The sequence below is a fragment of the Peromyscus eremicus genome, chromosome 11 (genome assembly GCF_949786415.1).
Source record: "Peromyscus eremicus chromosome 11, PerEre_H2_v1, whole genome shotgun sequence".
Classification (NCBI taxonomy): Eukaryota; Metazoa; Chordata; class Mammalia; order Rodentia; family Cricetidae; genus Peromyscus; species Peromyscus eremicus.
Window position 1 is genome coordinate 41,202,787 of NC_081427.1, and position 22,383 is coordinate 41,225,169.

At 43.9% G+C, this 22,383-nt stretch overlaps 1 protein-coding gene across 1 annotated transcript in view; it reads left to right on the forward strand.

The window, feature by feature from the left end:
• The window catches only part of Map3k1 (mitogen-activated protein kinase kinase kinase 1), a 64,200-nt gene extending 44,739 nt beyond the window's left edge, over positions 1-19,461 (forward strand). The window contains exons 6-20 of the mRNA XM_059276759.1: positions 200-348; positions 2,647-2,768; positions 3,331-3,412; positions 3,645-3,828; positions 5,763-6,041; positions 8,212-8,333; positions 9,208-9,299; positions 9,559-9,748; positions 10,189-11,455; positions 11,797-11,949; positions 13,181-13,343; positions 14,871-15,002; positions 16,171-16,313; positions 16,901-17,032; positions 18,916-19,461. Coding sequence (XP_059132742.1) covers positions 200-348; positions 2,647-2,768; positions 3,331-3,412; positions 3,645-3,828; positions 5,763-6,041; positions 8,212-8,333; positions 9,208-9,299; positions 9,559-9,748; positions 10,189-11,455; positions 11,797-11,949; positions 13,181-13,343; positions 14,871-15,002; positions 16,171-16,313; positions 16,901-17,032; positions 18,916-19,065 — 3,360 coding nt within the window. The 3' untranslated portion in view covers positions 19,066-19,461. The remainder of the gene's footprint in view (positions 1-199; positions 349-2,646; positions 2,769-3,330; positions 3,413-3,644; positions 3,829-5,762; positions 6,042-8,211; positions 8,334-9,207; positions 9,300-9,558; positions 9,749-10,188; positions 11,456-11,796; positions 11,950-13,180; positions 13,344-14,870; positions 15,003-16,170; positions 16,314-16,900; positions 17,033-18,915) is intronic.
• Positions 19,462-22,383: the final 2,922 nt, after the last annotated feature.

Below are 22,383 nucleotides of genomic sequence, written 5' to 3' on the forward strand. Positions count from 1 at the left end.
TTTTTTGTTTGTTTGTTTCTAAACTGTAAAAGATTTAAGTAAACACTGGCCTGCTGTAAAAAGCATTGTCCTTAGTAAACTGCATTCTTATGGTTGAAGCCCTTAAATCAGCTTTGTGCAAATTAAGATGAGTAATCCACCCCTTCATATGCATAATTATGGCATCAATATCATTGACACTATCTTTTTCCAATGTTAGGTTGAGAGTTTGTTCCAGAAATATCACAGTAGGCGTAGCTCAAGAATCAAAGCTCCATCTCGTAACACCATCCAGAAGTTTGTTTCACGCATGTCAAATTCTCATACATTGTCATCATCTAGCACGTCTCCATCTAGTTCAGAAAACAGGTTAGTACTTGGCACGAAACTAAGCATCGATCGAGTGGTGCATCTTAATTTAGGAGTAATTTTTTATTTTATTGACTGAATTGCTATACGACGATGTAACCATTGAGTCTTGGTTTCTCATGTTCAAGCAAAGGTAAGGGTTATTAAAGGTCACTTGAAGACATTTTGCTCTCCATACTGTACATTGGAAATGACACATTAACGTGATGTCCCTTCTTGTGAGAAAGCAGGTGGCAGGTGTAAAGTAATGAGCGGCTGCCATGGCAGACATTACCTTAGCCAAGCACCTGATAGCGCTGGTCCATCCTCTTCTTACAAAAACCTTGCCAGGTAGATTTTATCACTGTTCTACAGACAACGAGGCTAAGGCAGTGTGAAGCAGAAGGAAACATCTGTGATTCTTCTCTAAATAAATTATATACAAGGCAAAGTGGCTTTCCAAATGACTTTGAAGTATAGGATTTTTGTGTTGTGTAACATCAGTACTTCATGCATAGATGTTTTCAGAGAATCTTTACCTGGGAGAAGATAAGCATGTTCTCACTCAGTAGGCTGCTCAGCCGTAGGAGGAGGCACAGGAGCTATCACTCAGTTACTACTTAGAGTCCACAATGCTTCACAAACTCTGCATTGCCCGGTTGCTGCAAAGATGGCAACGCTAAACTCTGAAGGACACGCAATGCAGCCTAAAATAATTACCGTGGGTGTTTCCAAGTCTCTAGTACTACACGGAGACCATTGTCCTCTCTGTGCCATCAGTGTCTTTCTACTCCGTGGGTGTGAAAACGAGATGGTTCGGGTCCTGCAGAAAGGAGACAGGGCGTCCGTGGTCCTGGGCACCCTGGTTTGAGCAGCCCTGGCTGTCCAGTGTCATCTTCATCCCACCAGTCTAGTGTCGGGACCGCCTCAGAACACGGAGCACAGGATGCAGTGGCCACCAGGCGAACAGGGCTTTGGGTTTTTTGTTTGTTTGTTTTTTCTGTCTGTGAAAAACACAAATATTTGACCTTTTTTTAAGTTTGGATTCAGTGGATTGACTTTAGAATCCTAGAACGTTTGAAGTTATTTTTGTGAAACTAAAGGTCTTCTGGCTTACTTACAATGGATGAAACCAGGAGAGGTAATAGCATAACCAGAATTTGGTGACTCCTAACTCAGCCTTCTTTCTGTTATTCTTTGTCTCTTCTAAATAAGTGAAAGAAAGAAAAGGAAGGAAGGAAGGAAAGAAAGATTGATTTTTCTTTATTGAACTTCTAAAACCAAACTTACTTCTTTCTGCTTTATATTGAAGAAAGAGAATAAATGTTTAAAGCTCAAATCAGAAGTTTCTAAGATGATCAAAGATACTTTCTTACTATGGACTGGAATTTGAGGTTTCCAGGTGTATTGGTATATCAGCAGTGTAGGCACAAAAGTTTCTCAGATTGTAATATATCATGTTTAACTTTTTGTTCATGTAGTCACGTTTTTATGGAAAAACTAAAATCAATTAAAAAAAAAAACCTAAAGGATATTCATCTAGGGATCTAATTTTATAAAAATTTCAAATGGTATTTCCAAAGAATGGAAAATAGAGATAGGGACTGGAGAGGTGGCCCGGTTGCTTTTCCAGAGGACCCAGGTTCAGTTCCCAGCATCCACATGGCAGCTTACGACCATCCATAACTCCATTTCCAGGGGATCCAGCATCTTCTGGCCTCCACAGGCACGAGGCATGTAGGTGGCATATATACGTACATACAAGTAGAACACTCATACACTTGCAGTAAAAATTCAAAATAAAAAAAAATTAAAGCAAATTAAAATTACACAAAACCCTTCCAAAAACTGAAAGTGCAAAGATGATCCCAGAACCTCAGTGTACAGATAAAATGCATAAAGAGACAGACTAGCAGACATGCCCAGTCAACCCACTCACATTCTGAAAAACGCTTGATAAAAAATGCTCTGGGTGCAGAGGAGGAAGGCAGGAGAGGGATGAACTGGAACAACATATAATGGCATATCTGTGTGGCGATGCCGTCGTGAAGTCCATTACCTGGTACTTTTTCCGTATATACATATATATGGGTTGTAGTTCCCGTATTAAATTGCATTCACAGTAAGAACAGCTTAACTCCCAGCACAGTCTGAGTCCGGTTCTGTGGATCTGCTTCTAGATTACTGAGTATCACTAGGAGAAGTCACTGCCCTGTGGTTATCGGTGATGCTGTCAAGCAAGCGTCTCTGGTTGATATGTGCGTAGTCCGGAGGAGTCGCAGACATCAGTGCTCAGTGTTCTGCTTCCCTCCCTTGCAGCATAAAGGATGAAGAGGAGCAAATGTGTCCCATCTGCTTGTTGGGCATGCTGGATGAGGAGAGCCTGACCGTGTGTGAAGATGGCTGCAGGAACAAGCTGCACCACCACTGCATGTCCATCTGTAGGTGGCTCCTCTGTCCCCGTGCTTGCTCAGCCCGGCTGTATTCATTTATTACTGCAGCATGGCTTGTGGAGAGAGTCGGGAGAGCAGAAGAACAGCCTGCCTAAGCTCCCTGCATGTGCAGTTTCCAACACATTAGGATTTAGGATCTGTGGAGATGTGGGAGTGCAGTGTGTATAGGGGAATGCGGGTGGAAACAGAAGGTGTTCAGACTTAAAAACTCCCAGCCCAAAAGCCGTGAGGCGGGACGGAGGTGGAAGACCTGGCCGGCCTTTCCAGAGGGTGAATCTGAAAGACTAGCCACAGAATCAAGTGGGGCAGAATGCTTTGAAGGATGCTAAGCAAACAGTGTTGTCGTGAGTGACAAGGTAGCGTTTGTTTGGGTACAAGCGTCGGATAGTTTACTCTGCCGCATTGGCCAGCTTTAAGATTGATACCCTATCAAACTGTATGAGGCTCCTTCCAGAGCAGTCTTACACTAGCTGTTAGGAATACTTAGAATTTAGAAATACTTAAGGGTAACAGTTACATTTTTGTAATAGTTTTTCTTTCTATTTTTTAGGGGCAGAAGAATGTAGAAGAAATAGAGAACCTTTAATATGTCCCCTTTGTAGATCTAAGTGGAGATCCCATGATTTCTACAGGTAATAATTTTGAATTACTGATTTGTGTATATCTAACAAAAAATTAAAATGACATCTTCTAGCCTCTCGTGGTGGCACACACCTGTGATCCCAGCTTTTGGGAGGCTGAGGCAGGAGGATCATGAGTTCAAGGCTAGCCTGAGCTACAGTGAAGCTTTGTCTCAAACTAAGTACAGAGTGTGACTTATATCTGTTAATATTTTGCAGCAAATTTTGTGATCTTTCATTTTAGCCACGAGTTGTCCAGCCCGGTGGATCCCCCTGCCTCCCTGCGAGCTGTCCCCCAGCCAGTCTCCCCACAGCAGCCTGTGCCTGGGTCACAGAGAAGGACCCAAGAGAGCAATTTTAACCTTACTCACTACGGAACCCAGCAGATCCCTCCCGCTTACAAAGATTTGGCTGAGCCCTGGATTCAGGTAAGTAGTTATCACTTCATTCATCTCTGGTGTCTGTCCCCTTCCCTCGGTTGTTTCTGATTTAGGAACACGCTTCGCTGTGTGACTCCTCGCATGCTGGAGATTTTAATCCGGCTCTTCGTGTTAGTTCCTTTCTGTATATCTGTTGCACAGCTCACACTTGAAAGTTTCTTTGTGGTTTTCACCTACCTGGATGTGTCTCTCCCTGAACTAACAAATGTAAAAGGCTGTGCAAGGAAGGGAAGTGCACCTCTTCAGTGCTGGCTTTGCCCATGTTTAATCCCCAGTCCTGAATCACAGCAAGTGATTCTGTTTGCTGCCCTTTAACCCCAGTTTCCCCTTTCTGTGTACTGGTGTATATCAGGCACTTGCCCAGAGGACAGGTAAAGGTTCAGAATGGTCTTGGGTGTGGTGTTTCGGTTGCCTTTACCTCCTCAGAACAGTTTCTTGTCTTCAGTAAACACAGGTTTTGGTTGGCCAACTTATAAATTATTTTCTTGGTTGCTGGGGGCTTGCTATGTTATTTTTAAAGGTAGGATCGATAGCCAGTGCTCCAGTAGGGAGATAATGAGATAGTAGTGAAGCCTGTGCTCAGCATTTGGCTGTGAAATTTGTGAGAGGTTAACTCATTCACTGTCTCCATCGTAGAATGTGCTGCTTTTCTGCTTTGTAACCTGCCCTTCATGTCAACCCCCGCTCCTTAGCAGGCTGATCAAATCCACAGGATTCACAGGCACACTTAGTTAGCTCTTCCATCGGATTGTGAACGGTATTCCGCAAAGGCCCTGTCTGTGTCAGGGTCCCAGAGAGCTCTCGGAGTTCATGCTGAGCTGTCAGATGCCATGCTGGAAGTTGTCATCAGCTGGGCTGGGCTTATTCCTTAGGTGTCACGCACGCCTGTAGATGGAGTTTTCCTTCCTGGCCCACAGTTAGGGCAAATCTCTCTAACCTGTCAGTCCCACAGCCGCTCAGACCCGACCAAGTAAACACAGAGACTTATATTGGTTACAAACTGTATGGCCATGGCAGGCTTCTTGCTAACTGTTCTTACAGCTTAAATTAATCCATTTTTATAAATCTATACCTTGCCACATGGCTTGTGGCTTACCGGCATCTTCACATGCTGTTTTTCATCATGGCAGCTGGCAGTGTCTCCTCTGACTCAGCCTTCCACTTCCCAGCTTTATTCTCCTCCTTGTCCCGCCTACACTTCCTGCCTAGCCAATGGCCAATCAGTGTTTTATTTATTGACTAATCAGCAACACATTTGCCATACAGAACATCCCACAGCACACGCCTTTCATCCCAGCACTCAGGAGGCAGAGGCAGGCAGGCGGGTCTCTGAGTTCGAGGCCAACCTGGTCTACAAAGCAAGTTCTAGGACAGCCAGGGATACACAGAGGAACCCTATCTTGAAAAAATCCAGGAGGGAGAGGGAGAGGGAGAGAAGAATGCTCAGTAGACATTCTCAGACATTTCTAAATTCCATGAAGTTGACAGTCAAGGACCTGGGCAGATAGACAGCTCAGTCAGTCAGGTGTTTGCATGGAACCCTGAGTTTGATGTCCAGCCCTCTGCAGAAAGCTGAGTGTGTTGTACTTGCAATCCCAGCTCTGGAAAGGTGAGACAGCTGGACCCTAGCCTAATTTGTGATGGAAGACTCCATCTCAAAAATAAATAAATAAAGCCAAAGTGTACAGCTCCTAGGAACACCAGCTGAGGTTAACCCCTGGCCTCCACAGTGTACACACATGTACATGAGTATCCATGCCCTCACAGAAGACTGTGTGTATACTATTAAAGTTCTCAATTGTAAAACTATCAAATACAGTAAAGAATTGAGAAGTGGCCAGTTTTTCTTTAATCATCAGAAACTGTCCTTAACACGCCATAGGTCCATTAATTTCTCACCACATTGTGTTTGTTCACTATAGGTGTTTGGAATGGAACTCGTTGGCTGCTTATTCTCTAGAAACTGGAATGTAAGAGAGATGGCCCTCCGGCGTCTCTCCCACGATGTTAGTGGGGCCCTGCTGTTGGCAAATGGGGAGAGCACTGGAAACTCTGGAAGCGGCAGTGGGGGCAGCCTGAGTGGCGGAGCCGCCAGTGGGTCTGCCCAGACCAGCATCTCAGGGGACGTGGTGGAGGCCTGCTGCAGTGTGCTGTCCATAGTCTGTGCCGACCCTGTCTACAAAGTGTACGTTGCTGCTTTAGTAAGTACATCATTCCGTAACCATATCTTTATGAGTTGGCTTTCCTTGGGGTTTTGTAGGTATTAATTTTAAGAAACAATAAATCTACTTTACCTAATTTAACTTTAGAAAAGCCAAGTTTTTTTTATCCTATAGTCCTAAGAAATTGCAATATTCCATTTTATCTCTCTATATAATTTTACTGATTTTAATCTGTTCATGATTTCTTATGCACCGTTTACTTTTCTCCCATGTAGTAGTAATATCTTGCTATTCATGGTTGGTTTGTTTTTTTAAGATTTATTTATTATGCATATAGTGTTCTGCCGGCATGTATGCCTACATACCAGAAGAGGGCACCAGTTCTCATTATAGATAGTTGAGAGCCACCATGGAGTTGCTGGGAATTGAACTCAGGACCTCTGGAAGAGCAGCCAGTGCTCTTAACCTCTGAGCCATCTCTCCAGCCCTTCATATGTTTTCTTCAATGAATACATCACATATGACCAAATTAAAACTTCTTGATGGTCTGGTATGGTGATGCCATGCCTAGAAACCCAGCACTGGAAAGGAGGAAGGTAGAGGATCAGGAGTTAAGTTGACCTTGAGCTATCCAGGGAGCCCAGGGCTAGCCTGGTCAACAGGAGACCCTGTCTCATGAAACAGAAACAACCAGGTAAAAATAGGACTAGAAAATGTCCTTTGAGTTTTGTTTGTTTCTTGGCTTCAGTAAACATTGTGAAAAAATTCAGAAAATGGTCCCATATTACCTTGGTTTCTTTCCTGTAACTGTGTTTAAACACACACACACACACACACACACACACACACACACACACACACCCTGACAATGGTCCCATGTTACCTTGGTTTCTTTCCTGTAACTGTGTTTAAACACACACACACACACACCCTGACAAAAGAAGCTTCAGGAAGAAAGGGTTTGTTCTGGCTCACAGTTCCAGGTTCCAGTACCTGTGGCAGAGAAGTCATCGTGGCAGAAACTCCTGGGAGCTGGCCACATTGCATCCTGGCAGGAAGCTGGGAAAGAAGGTGTATGCACACTTGTACATGGCTCACGTTTACTCATGTAGCCAGCTCCTTCCCAGTGAAGATGCTAAGCACATCAGTTAGCAAAAATCCTGACAGTCCCCAGCATGGGCCCAGAGGCCCATCTCCTAGGCGATTCTAGATTCTGTCAAGTTGACCAGTGGAACTAACCATCATGCATGCCGTAGACATAGGTTGTTTGACTGTTAGAACTTGTCTCTCAGGAGTAGGCTAGCACGATGAGAAGGTCATTTGACCTTTTCCACTCTGAGATTCCCATCTCCTTGAAGCACTGTCTCTCAGTCTCAGCACTGGTGTGGGGGCCAGATAATTACCTGGGGGAGGGGACACCAGAGGTGCTGTCACTGGAGGATGTTTCCAACTGAGGCGTCTGACCACTAGATACTAGCTAGTAGCAGACCTTCTCCATTGTCTGTCATGGTGAAGAATGTCTGCAGGCCTGACTGCCAAACGACCCCTGGAGCTCAAATGCACACACCCTCCCCAGAAATCCCTGCCGGAGGGTAATTGTTGAAAAAGAAAAAGGAAAGAAAACATTTAGTGGAGAGGGAGGGCATGTGTGTCCCATTGCTGTGTGTGGAAAAGAGGACCACTTGCAGAAACCAGTTAGCTCCTTCCATGTGGGTTCTGGGGCTCGAACCCAAGTCTGTCATGTTTGGTGACAAGTGCCATTGGCCACTGAGCCATCTCACTGGCACGATTTCTTACCTGATATGTTTAAACTTCAGTCTCCAAGCTATCTCTTGCAATCTTTTTTTTTTTTTTTCTAACTCACACCCTAATAGTTGGGTCTAGTAAAGAAATGGTCCTTTTGAGAAGCATGAGTGGCTGTGAATATAAATTGGGATCAGAGTTCAGTGACCTCGAAAACCTTCACAACTAGATTACTAACCATGCTAGTGTGCTGGGAGTAGCCAAGGATGTCTGGACATGGAGCAGATGTTAGAGCCTTGACTCCACCTCTTGCTTACGTCACTCACCACTACTTAGGGAGCACTGCTGTGCTTATCCATTTCTGTAATTACTTACTTGTTTGCTCAGATCGTCTCAGCTTAGGACATTTTCTTGGATGCATTTTGAAGGTAGTTAAACTGACCTTCAGGGTTTTTTTTCTCCCCAGAAAACACTGCGAGCCATGCTGGTGTATACACCGTGCCACAGTTTGGCAGAAAGAATCAGACTTCAGAGACTTCTCCGGCCAGTTGTGGACACCATCCTAGTCAAGTGTGCCGACGCCAATAGGTAAAGGCCTCACTTTGAGATACCCGGGCCATACCTCACACCTCAGGTTGATACGTCTGTGCTAGTGAATCTTCGACTGTTAGCACGTCCTAATGTGAGATCTGAAATTAAAGCACGGCTTAGAGCTCGTAAGGACTAGGGAAGGAAACCCCAGTGGCAAGTAAAAGCCAGGCTAGCAAAGTGCATGGAGCTGCTGCACATCTGATGGATTGTGATTGTAGGGTTCTAAGCTGGAGTCCAGTCGACAAGAACACTGACTGGCATACAGAACCGTAAGGAGTAAACGGACTGTAGAGAACATGTAACATACCTGCCTCTGCCGCAGGTGGATTAGAAGAGAGTCCTGATCCATTATGTGATGGAACTTTACTGTAATTATGAGAGTTCTTAACTGTTTTTAAGTTCCATGTCTTCCCATAATAGTCTTCAAAACTGACAGTGAACGGTGGTGACGGTAGATGTGAGCGCAGGCCGTGCCTCGTTTAGACCAGTGGACAGAAAAGCTCGCTTTCAGTTAATAAGCCGTGAGAGGTACCTTGGCAGTTCCCATCTCCTGGTTGGCCAGAGCCCCTCCACCTCCCTCGTTCTGCGGCTGCTGCTGCTCAGTGCAGAGTGTCCTCCTCACTCTGGTATTCCTCTCTCCATGTCAGGAGTTAGTTTTGTAGGGAGTGTGTCAGTGTGCAGGGCACATCTTCTTTTCGGCATGAGGATGGGTTTAGATGGCAAGTAGCGAGCAGCCCTCTTTCTGGAGCTCTGCAGTTGGGCTGTTGATCCGAGGTTGTTGGTAGAACGATTGCAAACATCGGGAGTGCGGTAGAGAGATTGCATGGTCCTTGCTGCTCACCATTGAGTTGTTGCTCTTCTTTCTCGGCAGCCGCACGAGTCAGCTGTCCATATCAACGCTGCTGGAGCTGTGCAAGGGCCAAGCAGGAGAGTTGGCAGTTGGTAGAGAAATACTTAAAGCTGGTAATAACTTCTAATTTAAAATTAATGGAGCACGTTTATTGTTTCCCTTGACCTAAGATTTCTCAAGGGACTGTTATAAAATCCTGGAGTAATTTTATAAATTGATTCATTCAGCTGTTTTAAAAATAGGAGTTAATTTAAGAGAAGTCCTTAAGACTAGCAACCTAGAGCGTTTTTATGGGCCTTCCCACCATCTGATCGTGTTTTGTTTTAGAATTTTGTGACCCTGTTTCTCCGCCGTTTGTTTTTACTTCCGTAGGATCCATTGGTATTGGTGGTGTTGATTATGTCTTAAGTTGTATTCTTGGAAACCAGGCTGAATCAAGCAGCTGGCAGGAACTCCTGGGCCGCCTGTGTCTCATAGACAGACTGCTGTTGGAATTTCCTGCTGAATTTTATCCTCATATCGTCAGTACTGACGTCTCCCAAGCTGAGCCTGTTGAAATCAGGTAATTTCTCTTGTGAAAATCAGTACCCCCCTTTTCCTGCTTGCTCACATGTCCCCAAGTTGCGAACTAGCACCTTAGTACTTGATTTTAGAAACCTGAAGAGGCCGGGCGGTGGTGGCGCACGCCTTTAATCCCAGCACTCGGGAGGCAGAGCCAGGCGGATCTCTGTGAGTTCGAGGCCAGCCTGGGCTACCAAGTGAGTCCCAGGAAAGGCGCAAAGCTACACAGAGAAACCCTGTCTCGGAAAAAAAAAAAAAAAAAAAAAAAAAAGAAACCTGAAGAGCAGGCTACTTTTAGTTAAACATTTACAAATTCTTCGTGCAAAGATTGTTTTTGTGTACAAGGGCAGGTATAAATTGCCATTTTTAAAATGGCCATATTTTTTCGATGGTTTGAACTTGTCTGCCAGTTGAAGGTGTTTTGCTTTGTTTTCCTTCCAGGTATAAGAAGCTGCTGTCCCTCCTGACCTTCACTTTGCAGTCCATCGATAATTCCCACTCAATGGTTGGCAAGCTCTCTCGAAGGATCTATCTGAGTTCTGCAAGAATGGTGACGTCGGTGCCCGCTGTGTTTTCCAAGCTGGTGACAATGCTGACCGCTTCCGGTTCCACGCACTTCACCAGGATGCGCCGGCGTTTGTTGGCGATTGCAGATGAGGTAGAAATCGCTGAGGTCATCCAGATGGGTGTGGAAGACACTTTGGATGGGCAACAGGACAGCTTCTTGCAGCCCTTGGGCCCGACCAGCTCTCCTGAGAACAGTTCCCTCGAGCACACAGTCCACTTAGAGAAAACTGGAAAAGGGTTATGTGCTACGAGACTGAGTGCCAGTTCAGAGGACGTTTCTGACAGACTGGCTGGCATTTCCGTAGGACTTCCTAGTTCAACAGCAACAGAACAGCCAAAGCCAACGGTTCACACAAAAGGCAGACCCCACAGTCAGTGTTTGAACTCCTCTCCCTTGTCTCCTTCCCAGATGTTTCCAGCGGTGTCAACCCCTTGTTCCTCTGCCCCATCTGTCCCAGCTGGCTCTGTAACAGATGTTTCTAAGCATAGACCTCAGGCATTTGTTCCCTGCAAAATACCTTCCGCATCTCCTCAAACACAGCGCAAGTTTTCTCTACAATTCCAGAGGAACTGCTCTGAGACCAGGGACTCAGATAAACTCTCCCCAGTCTTTACTCAGTCAAGACCCCCACCCTCCAGCAACATACACAGGCCAAAGCCATCTCGACCCATCCCAGGTAGTACAAGCAGACTGGGGGATGCCTCCAAAAAAAGCATGACACTCGATCTGAACGCTGCTTCCAAATGTGACGACAGCTTCGGCCGCAGCAGCAGTAGTGGTAACGCCGTTATACCCAGCGACGAGACAGTCTTCACCCCAGTGGAGGACAAGTGCAGATTGGATGTCAACACGGAGCTCAACTCCAGTATCGAGGACCTTCTGGAAGCATCGATGCCTTCAAGTGACACAACGGTCACTTTTAAGTCGGAAGTTGCGGTCCTCTCTCCTGAAAAGGCTGAAAATGATGATACATACAAAGATGACGTCAGTCACAATCAGAAGTGCAAAGAAAAGATGGAAGCTGAGGAAGAGGAAGCTTTAGCAATTGCCATGGCAATGTCAGCATCTCAAGATGCCCTCCCCGTAGTTCCTCAGCTACAGGTGGAAAATGGAGAAGACATTATCATCATCCAGCAGGACGTGAGTACAGTCTTCAAACGTTTACAGTCTCCTTGGGGCGTGCGAAGATCTAGGAGAAATGCTGCTTTTGATAACTGTGAGGGTTTTCCATGTATAACTAAGCATGTAGTAATAATTTTGAGTCATTACTATAGCAGTACTCGCCTATTTCAGAGATACTTCTGGCTGATTCTGAAATGGTTCTGAAATGATTCTCACTTACACATGTGATACTCTTGTTAACATTGTCCTTTCAGAGGTCAAATTCATAGGTGGTTTGGGAATTACAGTAGCATTTTCTCAGACTAATTGTACAAGATCCTGCTCTTTTAACAGAACGATTGCTTTTATTTAATATGCAGACACCAGAGACTCTACCGGGACATACCAAAGCAAAGCAGCCTTACAGAGAAGACACTGAATGGCTGAAAGGTCAGCAGATAGGCCTCGGAGCATTTTCTTCTTGTTACCAAGCACAAGATGTGGGGACTGGAACCTTAATGGCTGTTAAACAGGTTGGTATCGGGAGTCCAGAGTGAAACTGTTCAAACTGAAATGAAGCGTGTGCAGCTAGAGAGACAAAGGATGGGGTGCTGGTGTCTTTGCGCTTCAGTGTCAGAGTTGTGTTTGGTTTGGTTTTGGAGACAGGGTCTCACTGTGTAGCCCAGGCTGGCCTCAAGCTTGGGACCTTCTTGCCTCCACTTCCCTAATGTCTCGATTACAGGATTGTGCCACCACACTTGATGGTTTTGCAAAGCTTCAGACTCAAAGTAGGTGTTACCAAAAGCAGCACCAACATGAATTCTGCTATGAAAAGTTGAAGCTGGTCATTGTGAGATCCAGTATCAAGATGGCCGGAGAAATGCTTTGTCATTTCTGCGCCTCTCCACCTGTGCCAGTTGGAGATCTCTCAGTCTGTGTTCTGTCCTTCTGTCATGAGCACACTTACAAATGCATGCAATGAGCATGTATGCATAATACATAGAGTGAGCACACACACATGCAAAAATAATGACTTCATTCAAAGTCACACTGTTTGTTCCTCTGTAATCGGCTGTTCTCGTTTTTACTGTTTTTATACAGTTCCAGTCTTGGCTCCAGCACCCTCCCCTTTTATCATTTTTCTGATTTTCTAGTTTATTAAGCTATATTCTTACTGTCTAAAGTTACCTGACTTGTGTTCCCTGTTGATCTGTTGGTTTTATGTAAAGAATACTGCATCCATGAGGTTTTATGTAAAGAATGCTGCATCCATGAGGGTAGATGTAAAGAATGCTGCATCCATGAGGGTAGATGTAAAGAATACTGCATCCATGAGGGTAGATGTAAAGAATGCTGCATCCATGAGGTTTTATGTAAAGAATGCTGCATCCATGAGGGTAGATGTAAAGAATACTGCATCCATGAGGTTTTATGTAAAGAATGCTGCATCCATGAGGTTTTATGTAAAGAATGCTGCATCCATGAGGGTAGATGTAAAGAATACTGCATCCATGAGGGTAGATGTAAAGAATACTGCATCCATGAGGGTAGATGTAAAGAATACTGCATCCATGAGGGTAGATGTAAAGAATACTGCATCCATGAGGTTTTATGTAAAGAATACTGCATCCATGAGGGTAGATGGCTAAATGCCATTTGCTGTCAGTGTTTCAGATAATTTGGGTTTGTCTAGTTTAGGTCGGGTTGTTTGGAACACAGAGAACATCAAAACTCAAAATCTTGTCAACGTGTTTATTAAAACAGGTGACGTACATCAGAAACACGTCTTCTGAGCAGGAAGAAGTGGTGGAAGCATTAAGGGAGGAGATAAGAATGATGAGCCATCTGAACCATCCGAACATCATCAGGATGTTGGGTGCCACGTGTGAGAAGAGCAATTACAACCTCTTCATTGAGTGGATGGCGGGTACGTGCACGGTGTAAAGCATGCATAAGTGCACAGACTTAACTTTCTTCTAGTTAAGGGCGATTTACTGAATACTTCATTTAAAAATAAATACCTTTGGGTCTCTAAAAACAAATCATTCCTGATATACAAGTATACACAAACAAATAGTCTATATTTTAAATATAGTAAACAGTAAAGTTTTTCCATCTTGATGTTTTCTTTTGTTGTACTTGGAATTGAGCCCAGAGCCTTGTACATGCTAGGCAAGCACGTTACCACTGAGTGACAGTCCCCAACCCAGCAACCGTTCTCAAGAGTGATTTCGTGGCTTGGGATATAAGACTCTTTTTTTTTTTTTTTTTCCCAAACCTGGATTGTATAAATTCTGTATTCTTCTGGATCGTCTTCACTAATTGTATATATGTAAGAAATGTTTCTAACAACCTAAAAGTTGAGCAGGGCATGTGCCTGCAGTCAGAGCACTCAAGAGACTGAGGCAGCAGGATGGTCTGTTCAAGCCCAGCCCGTTCTCTAATAGGGGAGAATCTGTCTCAAAAAGAACTAACTAAGCAACTAACTGGCCAAACTACATAAATTAATATATCATTTGAAAACCTTCCTGCAGATGAAACAGCACTGAGACATAAAGTTACACCTCGTCCTCTTGAACATAGACTGAATTTACTTCTCTAATATGTATAACAGCGACTCAGGGATGTGACGACTAGGTTATTTAGCCAATTGTTTAAGTTCTTGTGTGATTTGAGTGCATTTTTAGTTCATGTTTGTGTGTGCTTACTAGCGTGGATGTGTGCACATGTGTGCATATGGATGTTACCTCTGTCTCTCTCCGCTTTGGTTTTTGAGACAGGGTCTCTCTGAACCTGACGCTCATTTGGGCTAAGCTGGGTGGCCCATAGCGAGGCTACAGACACACACCACCGTGCTCGGCTTCTTAATGTGGGTTCTGGGGATTGAACTCAGGTCTCCATACACGCATGACAGGCACTCTACCTACTGAACTGTCTCCCCAGTGACACCCAGGAGTTCTCCAGTCCCTTACATGTTTTCATGGGGACATACAGAACAGATAGGTTGGCTCTCACAAGTACTTGTAAGTGAGGTTCATGAGACTCTGACTTGGGTACATGTATTTGGTGCCTGAGTACCTTCTTGCTCCTCCCCTGCTCTTTATCTTCTGCTAAATAACACATCAGTGTTGTTTCCTTGATTCTGGAATAGTGTGTACACTCTGATTGAGAAAAGAAAGGCCTAGACTCTACATTGCACAATTAGTTCAATCTAAAATGTATAACTTTTAGTGCTTTCTGAAATCTTGGCCCTGTAGTAAGCTGGTTTCATGAGGGTTCTGTAAAAAATGTTTCCTAATTTACAGTTTGAGGTATATAGGAAATCAACTTTACTTCTGATATGCTATGAGTTCAACATTTCCTATGAGCTCATATAGTGTAAGTTTAAGAAACTAGAGTGTGATAAACAAGTGTAGTTCTGGCCAGGTTCACAACAGCTGTGTTGGTCTTTCAGGAGGGTCTGTGGCTCATCTCTTGAGTAAATATGGAGCTTTTAAGGAGTCAGTGGTCATTAACTATACTGAGCAGTTACTCCGCGGCCTTTCATATCTCCATGAAAACCAGATCATTCACAGAGATGTCAAAGGTAAGAACCCTAATACTTTCTAGTGACAAGAAAGCAAGTGTAACTTTTAACCTTGACCTTTGATGATTTCTAACACAAGTTTGGTATTAAATAACCCTATGAATATTAGAACTAAAAGGACCCTTAAGTGTCTTCAGTCCGCCAGGCAGTGGTGGCATACTCCTTTAATACCAGCACTCAAGAGGCAGAGGCAGGCAGATCTCTGTGAGTTCAAGACCAGCCTGGTCTACAGAGCATGTTCTAGGACAGCCAAAGCTGTTACACAGAGAAACTCTGTCTCAAAAAACAAAACAAAGTCTTCAGTCCACCTTTCCAGTTGTGTAGGACAGTGTGTTCAATACAAGAAAGGGTGTGACTTGACAGGAAGTGTAGAACCGAGGTCTCTGATCCCCTGTCGTGGCATTATGATGTTTTCCCAGGAGATCCCTGCTCTTGGTTTTTCTGAGATAATTGGCGTATCATAAACTTAAGAAAATCATAGCCAGGCAGTGGTGGTGCATGCCTTTAATCCCAGAACTTGGGAGGCAGAGACAGGCAGATCTCTGTGAGTTCGAGGCCAGCCTGGTCTACAGAGCAAGTTCCTGGATAGCCAGTGCAGTCACACAGAGAAATCCTGGAGGGGATGGGGGAGAGGGACAGACAGTCCTGTCAGATCTTGCAGTTTAGATTATATCTATTAAAGGCAACTTGGGTTTTCTGTTATGAATCTCTTCAGTATTTGACAATATATTGAAGTGCTGTTGGGATACTAACTTTAATTAAACTGTGATTATGAAATAAGCATATAATTTGAATTGGCCTATGTTAGTATGTGTCAACAAGACTGTTTTAAAATGTAAATTGTACCAAAATTTGAATTCTGGATAGATTTTGCTGAAGTCATCATTTTAAAGGTTTTGAATCCCCACTTGAAAGGGTCTTTAAGTGTATTCCTTTATCTCCATGGGCCTTAGGACTCTGACCTTCAGAAATTTCCTTCTGAGGCTTTGCATTACATCTACCCTAGAGACCCTAGTGTGCCTTCAGCAGAAATGGAAGACAGGAGCAGCTTTCTCTGAGGCTGTGACTGTACCCACATGGTTTAGTTCATTAGGGGAACTTCATGAGGCTCTCGACATGTCCTTACGTGATTCTAACATGCCAGGTCATTTGCTGTCTCTGTTGACAGGTGCCAATCTGCTCATTGACAGCACAGGGCAGAGGCTGAGAATTGCAGATTTTGGAGCTGCCGCCAGGTTGGCCTCGAAAGGAACCGGTGCAGGAGAGTTTCAGGGACAGTTACTGGGGACAATTGCGTTTATGGCACCAGAGGTGAGAAGTGGCTTTGAGTGTAATGAATCACTGTGCCAGGTTCTTTCACAGTAAGAGCCAGAACGCACTTCCTCATTGCAAATCCACGACCTAGAAGTTGGTTTTTAGTAGTACCTTGCAGTTTAGACCCTTCCTCTCAGCCTTCCCTTTTTTGTCTTAAGATTACTAACAATAAATTTTCATAGATTTCCTTAAAGGCTACTTCAGCGCAATTAACACAAACTTAACAGAAAGCAAATTTAACACAAATGGTGGGGTTAGTTTGTAATACTTGCTTTATAGTAAAACAAAAATGCATGTAGTGGAAATAAGCAGACGTTACCTTTCCTTTCTGTCGATGTCGTAACACAGTACGCACTTGTGAATGTGGCTCTCCTGAGCTCACAGCCCTCCGTGCTCAGTGTAGTGATGACTTGTTCCCTGCCCCATTGTGGAGGGGGAGGGGCTGCTTTAGAAGCCTGTGATAAAGGAGCTTTCAAGTAGTTCCTGTAACTGCTGTGTGTACCACTGTTTACTCTGAACTCCTATATAAAACATAGATCTCTCTTTGAAGTAAGTCCCATGTCCAAATGAACTGCCTGTTTTAGGTACTGAGAGGTCAGCAGTACGGCAGGAGCTGTGACGTCTGGAGCGTTGGCTGTGCTATTATAGAAATGGCTTGTGCAAAACCGCCTTGGAATGCCGAAAAACACTCCAATCATCTCGCTTTGATATTTAAGGTAATTCTGACAATTTTTTGTACTAAAATTGAGAAAAGTCAAATTCTCCTGAGCTGTCCCTACCAATGGTCGCTCGTTTGTGTATTTTATGTTAAGTGTGTGGGTATTTTCCTGCACATATGTCTGTGCAACACATGCATGTCTGGTGCCTGCAGGGGCCAGAAGAGGGAGTCACAGCCCCTGGAACTGGAGTGACACATGGTACTGGCCCCCAACCTCCAATTTTAAAAAGATACTTAGTACTTTTTTATATGGATTATGTATGCAGGTGTTTGTACGTGCATGCCGTGACATGTGCAGAGATAAGAGGACAACCTGAGGAGTTGGTCCTCGTTCTCCATCTTGTTTGAGGCAGGGTTCCTTTGTTGGCCACAGCACTGCATATTCCAGGATTTCTGGCCTCTGAACTTCCAGGAGATTCTCTGCCTCTAATCCCACTGTAGGAGTACTAGACTTACAGATAAGCATCCTCATACCTGGTTTTTACATGGGTTCTGGGGATCCAAACGCAGGCCATCAGGCTTGCTTAGCAAGCGTTTTCTCCCAGTGAGCCAGCTCCCCCAATTTTGTTTTGTTTGGGGTGGAGGAGGGTGGTAAGATATGGCCTCTGTGTAGTCCTGGCTGCCTTCAATGTAGAGGTCCGCCTGCCTCTGTCTCCTGAGTGCTGGCATTAAAGGTGTGCCTCCCCACACCCGGCTCTACTCCTTATAAGGAGTTTACTCCATGTTGTCAAACTCAGGACAATGCACTGTGCATAGAGCACTTAAACCCGAATTAACGGAAGTGTTTGACAGAAATGTTTGGGGTTTTTCCCTGTGAAGGAAAAACAAGAGCAGTGAGTGGTTACTCCTGGGCAGATGGGAAGGGATGTCATTTTTGTTTTGTTTTGTCTTATGTGTTAAGAAATATGTGCATCCACTGAGTGTCTCTAGATAGACAGGGGATCACAGGTGTGTCTGCATCCACTGAGTGTCTGTAGACAGGGGTCACAGGTGTGTCTACATCCACTCAGTGTCTATAGACAGACAGGGGATCACAGGTGTGTCTGCATCCACTGAGTGTCTGTAGACAGACAGGGGATCACAGGTGTGTCTGTATCCACTGAGTGTCTGTAGACAGACAGGGGATCACAGGTGTGTCTGCATCCACTCAGTGTCTGTAGACAGACAGGGGATCACAGGTGTGTCTGCATCCACTCAGTGTCTGTAGACAGACAGGGGATCACAGGTGTGTCTGCATCCACTCAGTGACTGTAGACAGACAGGGGATCACAGGTGTGTCTGTAGACAGACAGGGGATCACAGGTGTGTCTGCATCCACTGAGTGTCTGTAGACAGGGGATCACAGGTGTGTCTACATCCACTCAGTGTCTGTAGACAGACAGGGGATCACAGGTGTGTCTACATCCACTCAGTGTCTGTAGACAGACAGGGGATCACAGGTGTGTCTACATCCACTCAGTGTTCTAGATCACAGACTTTAGGGTTGGTTTTTCCTTCTGTCAATTTGCATTTTTCAGTTATCATTCATGAAGTTGAGGGAAAGGGAGTTTTATTGTGATTGTGAGTATGTAGGTTTAAATTAGTTGGATTCATCCTTTACCTGATGATAGAATAATCGGCTCTTATCTGGGAATGGTGGTACACAACTGTGTTGAAGTACTCTGGAGGTGGAGCAGCCTGTGCTGAGACCTTGTCAAAAGAGGGGGTGGGGGGAAGGTTGTTTGTACTAGTTGACACTAAGAATTAAGATTTGTCCAACACAGAGGGAGAACTCACGGCATACACCACGTGGGTGCACACTGATAGAGGCTGTGAAATTGATGTCCATGTTCTGTGCAAAGTCACTGTGCCAAGTTCAGTCTCTGGTTTTGTCTCCTGCAGATTGCTAGTGCGACCACTGCGCCATCCATCCCATCCCATCTGTCCCCAGGCCTGCGGGATGTGGCTCTGCGCTGTTTAGAACTTCAGCCTCAGGACAGACCTCCATCCAGAGAGCTCCTGAAGCATCCTGTCTTTCGTACGACTTGGTAGTTAACCGTTTAGACCAGCCCTAAGGGAGACAGGATGTACAGCAAGGAGAGAATATAAAGAACTTGTGGGCGACCACGTTGATAATCTCCTGGCCCTCATGCCACTGAACAGCTAGAATGAGGCCAGTGGGGAACCCTTACCTAAGTATGTGATTGACAAATCATGATCTGTACCTAAGCTCAATATGCAAAAGGCCACAACTTGTGTCGAAACTGTAAACCGTGCCTTTCAAAGGACTGGCTCTAGGTGAACAGGAAAGCGATGGAGTTTGCATGATTAAATAACAGAACATAAATTTATTTTTGGAGCACTTTTTCAGCAATATTAGCAGCTGAGGGCTCAGGATCTGTTTTAATGTGTCACCTTCTTCCATTTCATCTAGTGATCACAGCGGGGGGGGGGGGGGGGGGGGGCCTACAATTCCGTTTGGGGTTTTTGTCACTGGCTATAAAACAAATCAGTGTCTGCCTCTTTTAGGTCAGAGTATGCTGAGTAGCAGAAAATACATGTGTTTTTAAAAGTTAATAACTTCTTTATGACCCACAGTTGACTTTTTTTTTTTTTTTTTAACTTCTGGTCGATTGTGGTTCATTGTGCATTTTACTGTTGGCCCGTTCATTTCGTTTTTTTGGAAAATATGGTTCTGTATTTTCATTTCGCCTTCATTTGTGTTTAATATTCAGGGAAAGGTGATCTCTTCAAACCAGAAAAAAAAAAAAATAGAAGTAGGTGTGAGCTAGTTTATTAAATCTGTGCCTATTGCAAGAGTTCTGTTTTCTTCTCATTGGTGTATAACGAAGTACTGGCTACACGGAGTCAGTCTCCGCCCTCGCCATGCAGGGTAAGTCTGTACTCACTTCAAACAGAGTCAGCTGTTGAGATGCAGCTCATGGGCAGGGCAAGGTTATCCAAAAGTGAGGTGGATTGTTTCATATTATTTCCTAGCCTATAGGGAACTCCTGCCATTTAAATCTTCCTCTTGGTAACAATCCATCATTCATTCCCACTGATCGTAACAGAACTGCTGTTTTCCCTGTACCATGCACGATGTTTTTATACTAGACCCGGCTGAAAAACTCTTGGACTCACTTACCAATCAGCAACGTTTTCAAACAAACAATCAATTTGCTTTGCATTTTAAAAATGTTCAGACGGAAAAGTAAAGTTGAATTTCATTTACACACTAATTCCTGGAATTTGCACAACTATTTGTCTTAACCTCAAGATGAATTCAGATGCATGGAATCCTGAAGGAAAATGGTAGATCTTTGCATGTGTGTCTTTTAAATCAAGTACTGATTAGCTTTTAAATGTAACTTTGAAATGTTAAGTTTTAACTCTTCAGAAGCCAGTGTGAAATAGAATTGGTTATTCTCAAAGACTCAGGATAAACTAAATAAGCTATATATATGTAGTACATTTGACATGTACAACACAAATTGGAAGTAAAATAAGTTCCAAGATAAGTTTACAGGGATATATTGCAGATAATTTTCAAAGACAGTTTTTCTGTGAAATTTTACATTCCTTTGTTTGGGAAGATTGGCAATATTTGAAGAGTTAAAAAAAATACAGAAATGTGAAGTTTGGTAATGCTAAATGTGTTGTACTTGACTTCTTTTTTTATTTTCTTTTTATTTTTACTTTTTGACTACTTAGAATTTTCACAGTTCTAATAAGATTGTTTCCGAGTCTCGTGTGCAAGCTTTAAAGGACGCACTCTTGCCATTGTATGTACTGGAAGATCATTGGTCAGATTCACACTGTCTGACAGAGGTGTAAACTGTATAAACTGAGGAACCTCAGCTAATCAGTATTACTGTGTAGATCAGCATGCCCGCCACATTTCAGACTCAGACCGTCTCCAGATGTCAAGATCCACTGTGTTTGAGTTTGTGTTCAGTTCCCTCAGCTTGCTGGTAATTGTGGTGTTTTGTTTTCGATGCAAATGTGATGTAATATTCTTATTTTCTTTGGATCAAAGCTGGACTGAAAATTGTACTGTGTAATTATTTTTGTGTTTTTAATGTTATTTGGTACTCAAGTTGTAAATAACGTCTACTGCTGTTTATTCCAGTTTCTACTACCTCAGGTGTCCTATAGATTTTTCTTCTACCAAAGTTCACTCTCACAATGACATTCTATGTGCTGTGTGACTATGATTCCTAAGACTTCCAGGGCTTAAGGGCTAACTCCTATTAGCACCTTACTGTGTAAGCAAATGCTACAAAAAACCTCTGGGTTAAGAGAATTTGGCTTAAATGTATCCTTTGTTATTTTAAATATATCGAGATATTTTAATTAAAATTTTTACCCCTTTGAACCAATTTTATAGTATTTGTACCTATTTTGGTGTTTTGTCTTTATAGTAAATAAAAGTTTTTGAACAAAAGTTAACTGGTACTTTGGATTTTGTAAATAATTTCATACTAATAGAAAGGTTATGAAAGCACTGTAAATAATTTCTTTCATCCTACTCACACCCGGCTGCCTGGTCACACCCTTCATAGCTGGAAGCTGCAGAACAGGATCCTGTGTTGCTTCGGTTGTCCCACTTTCTTGAGTCTCAGCCTAGAACCACGCCTTACTCCTTCCTTGGCCTTCGTGGTTTGTGATTGTATTGGCTACTGGCTTACGGGAGCCCCTCAGGCTGAGCGTGGTGCGTCCTCCTTAGACTGCACATTAGGGAATGTGCAGGTGGCTGGAATACTGTGGGCAGTGCTGCTGTTCTGACACCCGATGGCAGGAGGGACACACCGTCCATCTGTCCCTTTGCTGCTGCAATAACCTGAGCTGCACCATGAAGCCACGGTTTCCCCTTCATAACCAACAGGCACTTTCATATTAAGCCTTCTGTAAAGGGATACTCTGAGACCACATAAATAGCATGTCATCCAGTTTAGCTATGTGCTCTTAGCCTTCTTGCTTGAGATTTTACCCTAAAAGTTGCCGAGTAATTATTTTTCTTTTCATTTCCTTATTCCTCAACATTTGTCAACTGTATTTTGCTATTAGGGAGCAATTTCTTCCATTTACTTATTGTATATTATCACGTATTTGCTCAAGTTGTCACAAATCAGTGACAGAATGTCTGTTTCTGAGGGCTAGCATCTCTGTCCTTGGCTAGTGTACTAGTCGGGGTTCTGTGTAAAAACCAGTAGAATGAACATCTTACAAAGGGCATCTATTAGATTGGCTTACAAAGGGCATCTATTAGATTGGCTTACCGTCAGACTCCAGGTGCTCCAGCAGAGCTGTCTGTACATCACAGAGTCTGAGTCACTGGGAAACTGCTGCGTCCGGGAGGCTGACCACCTC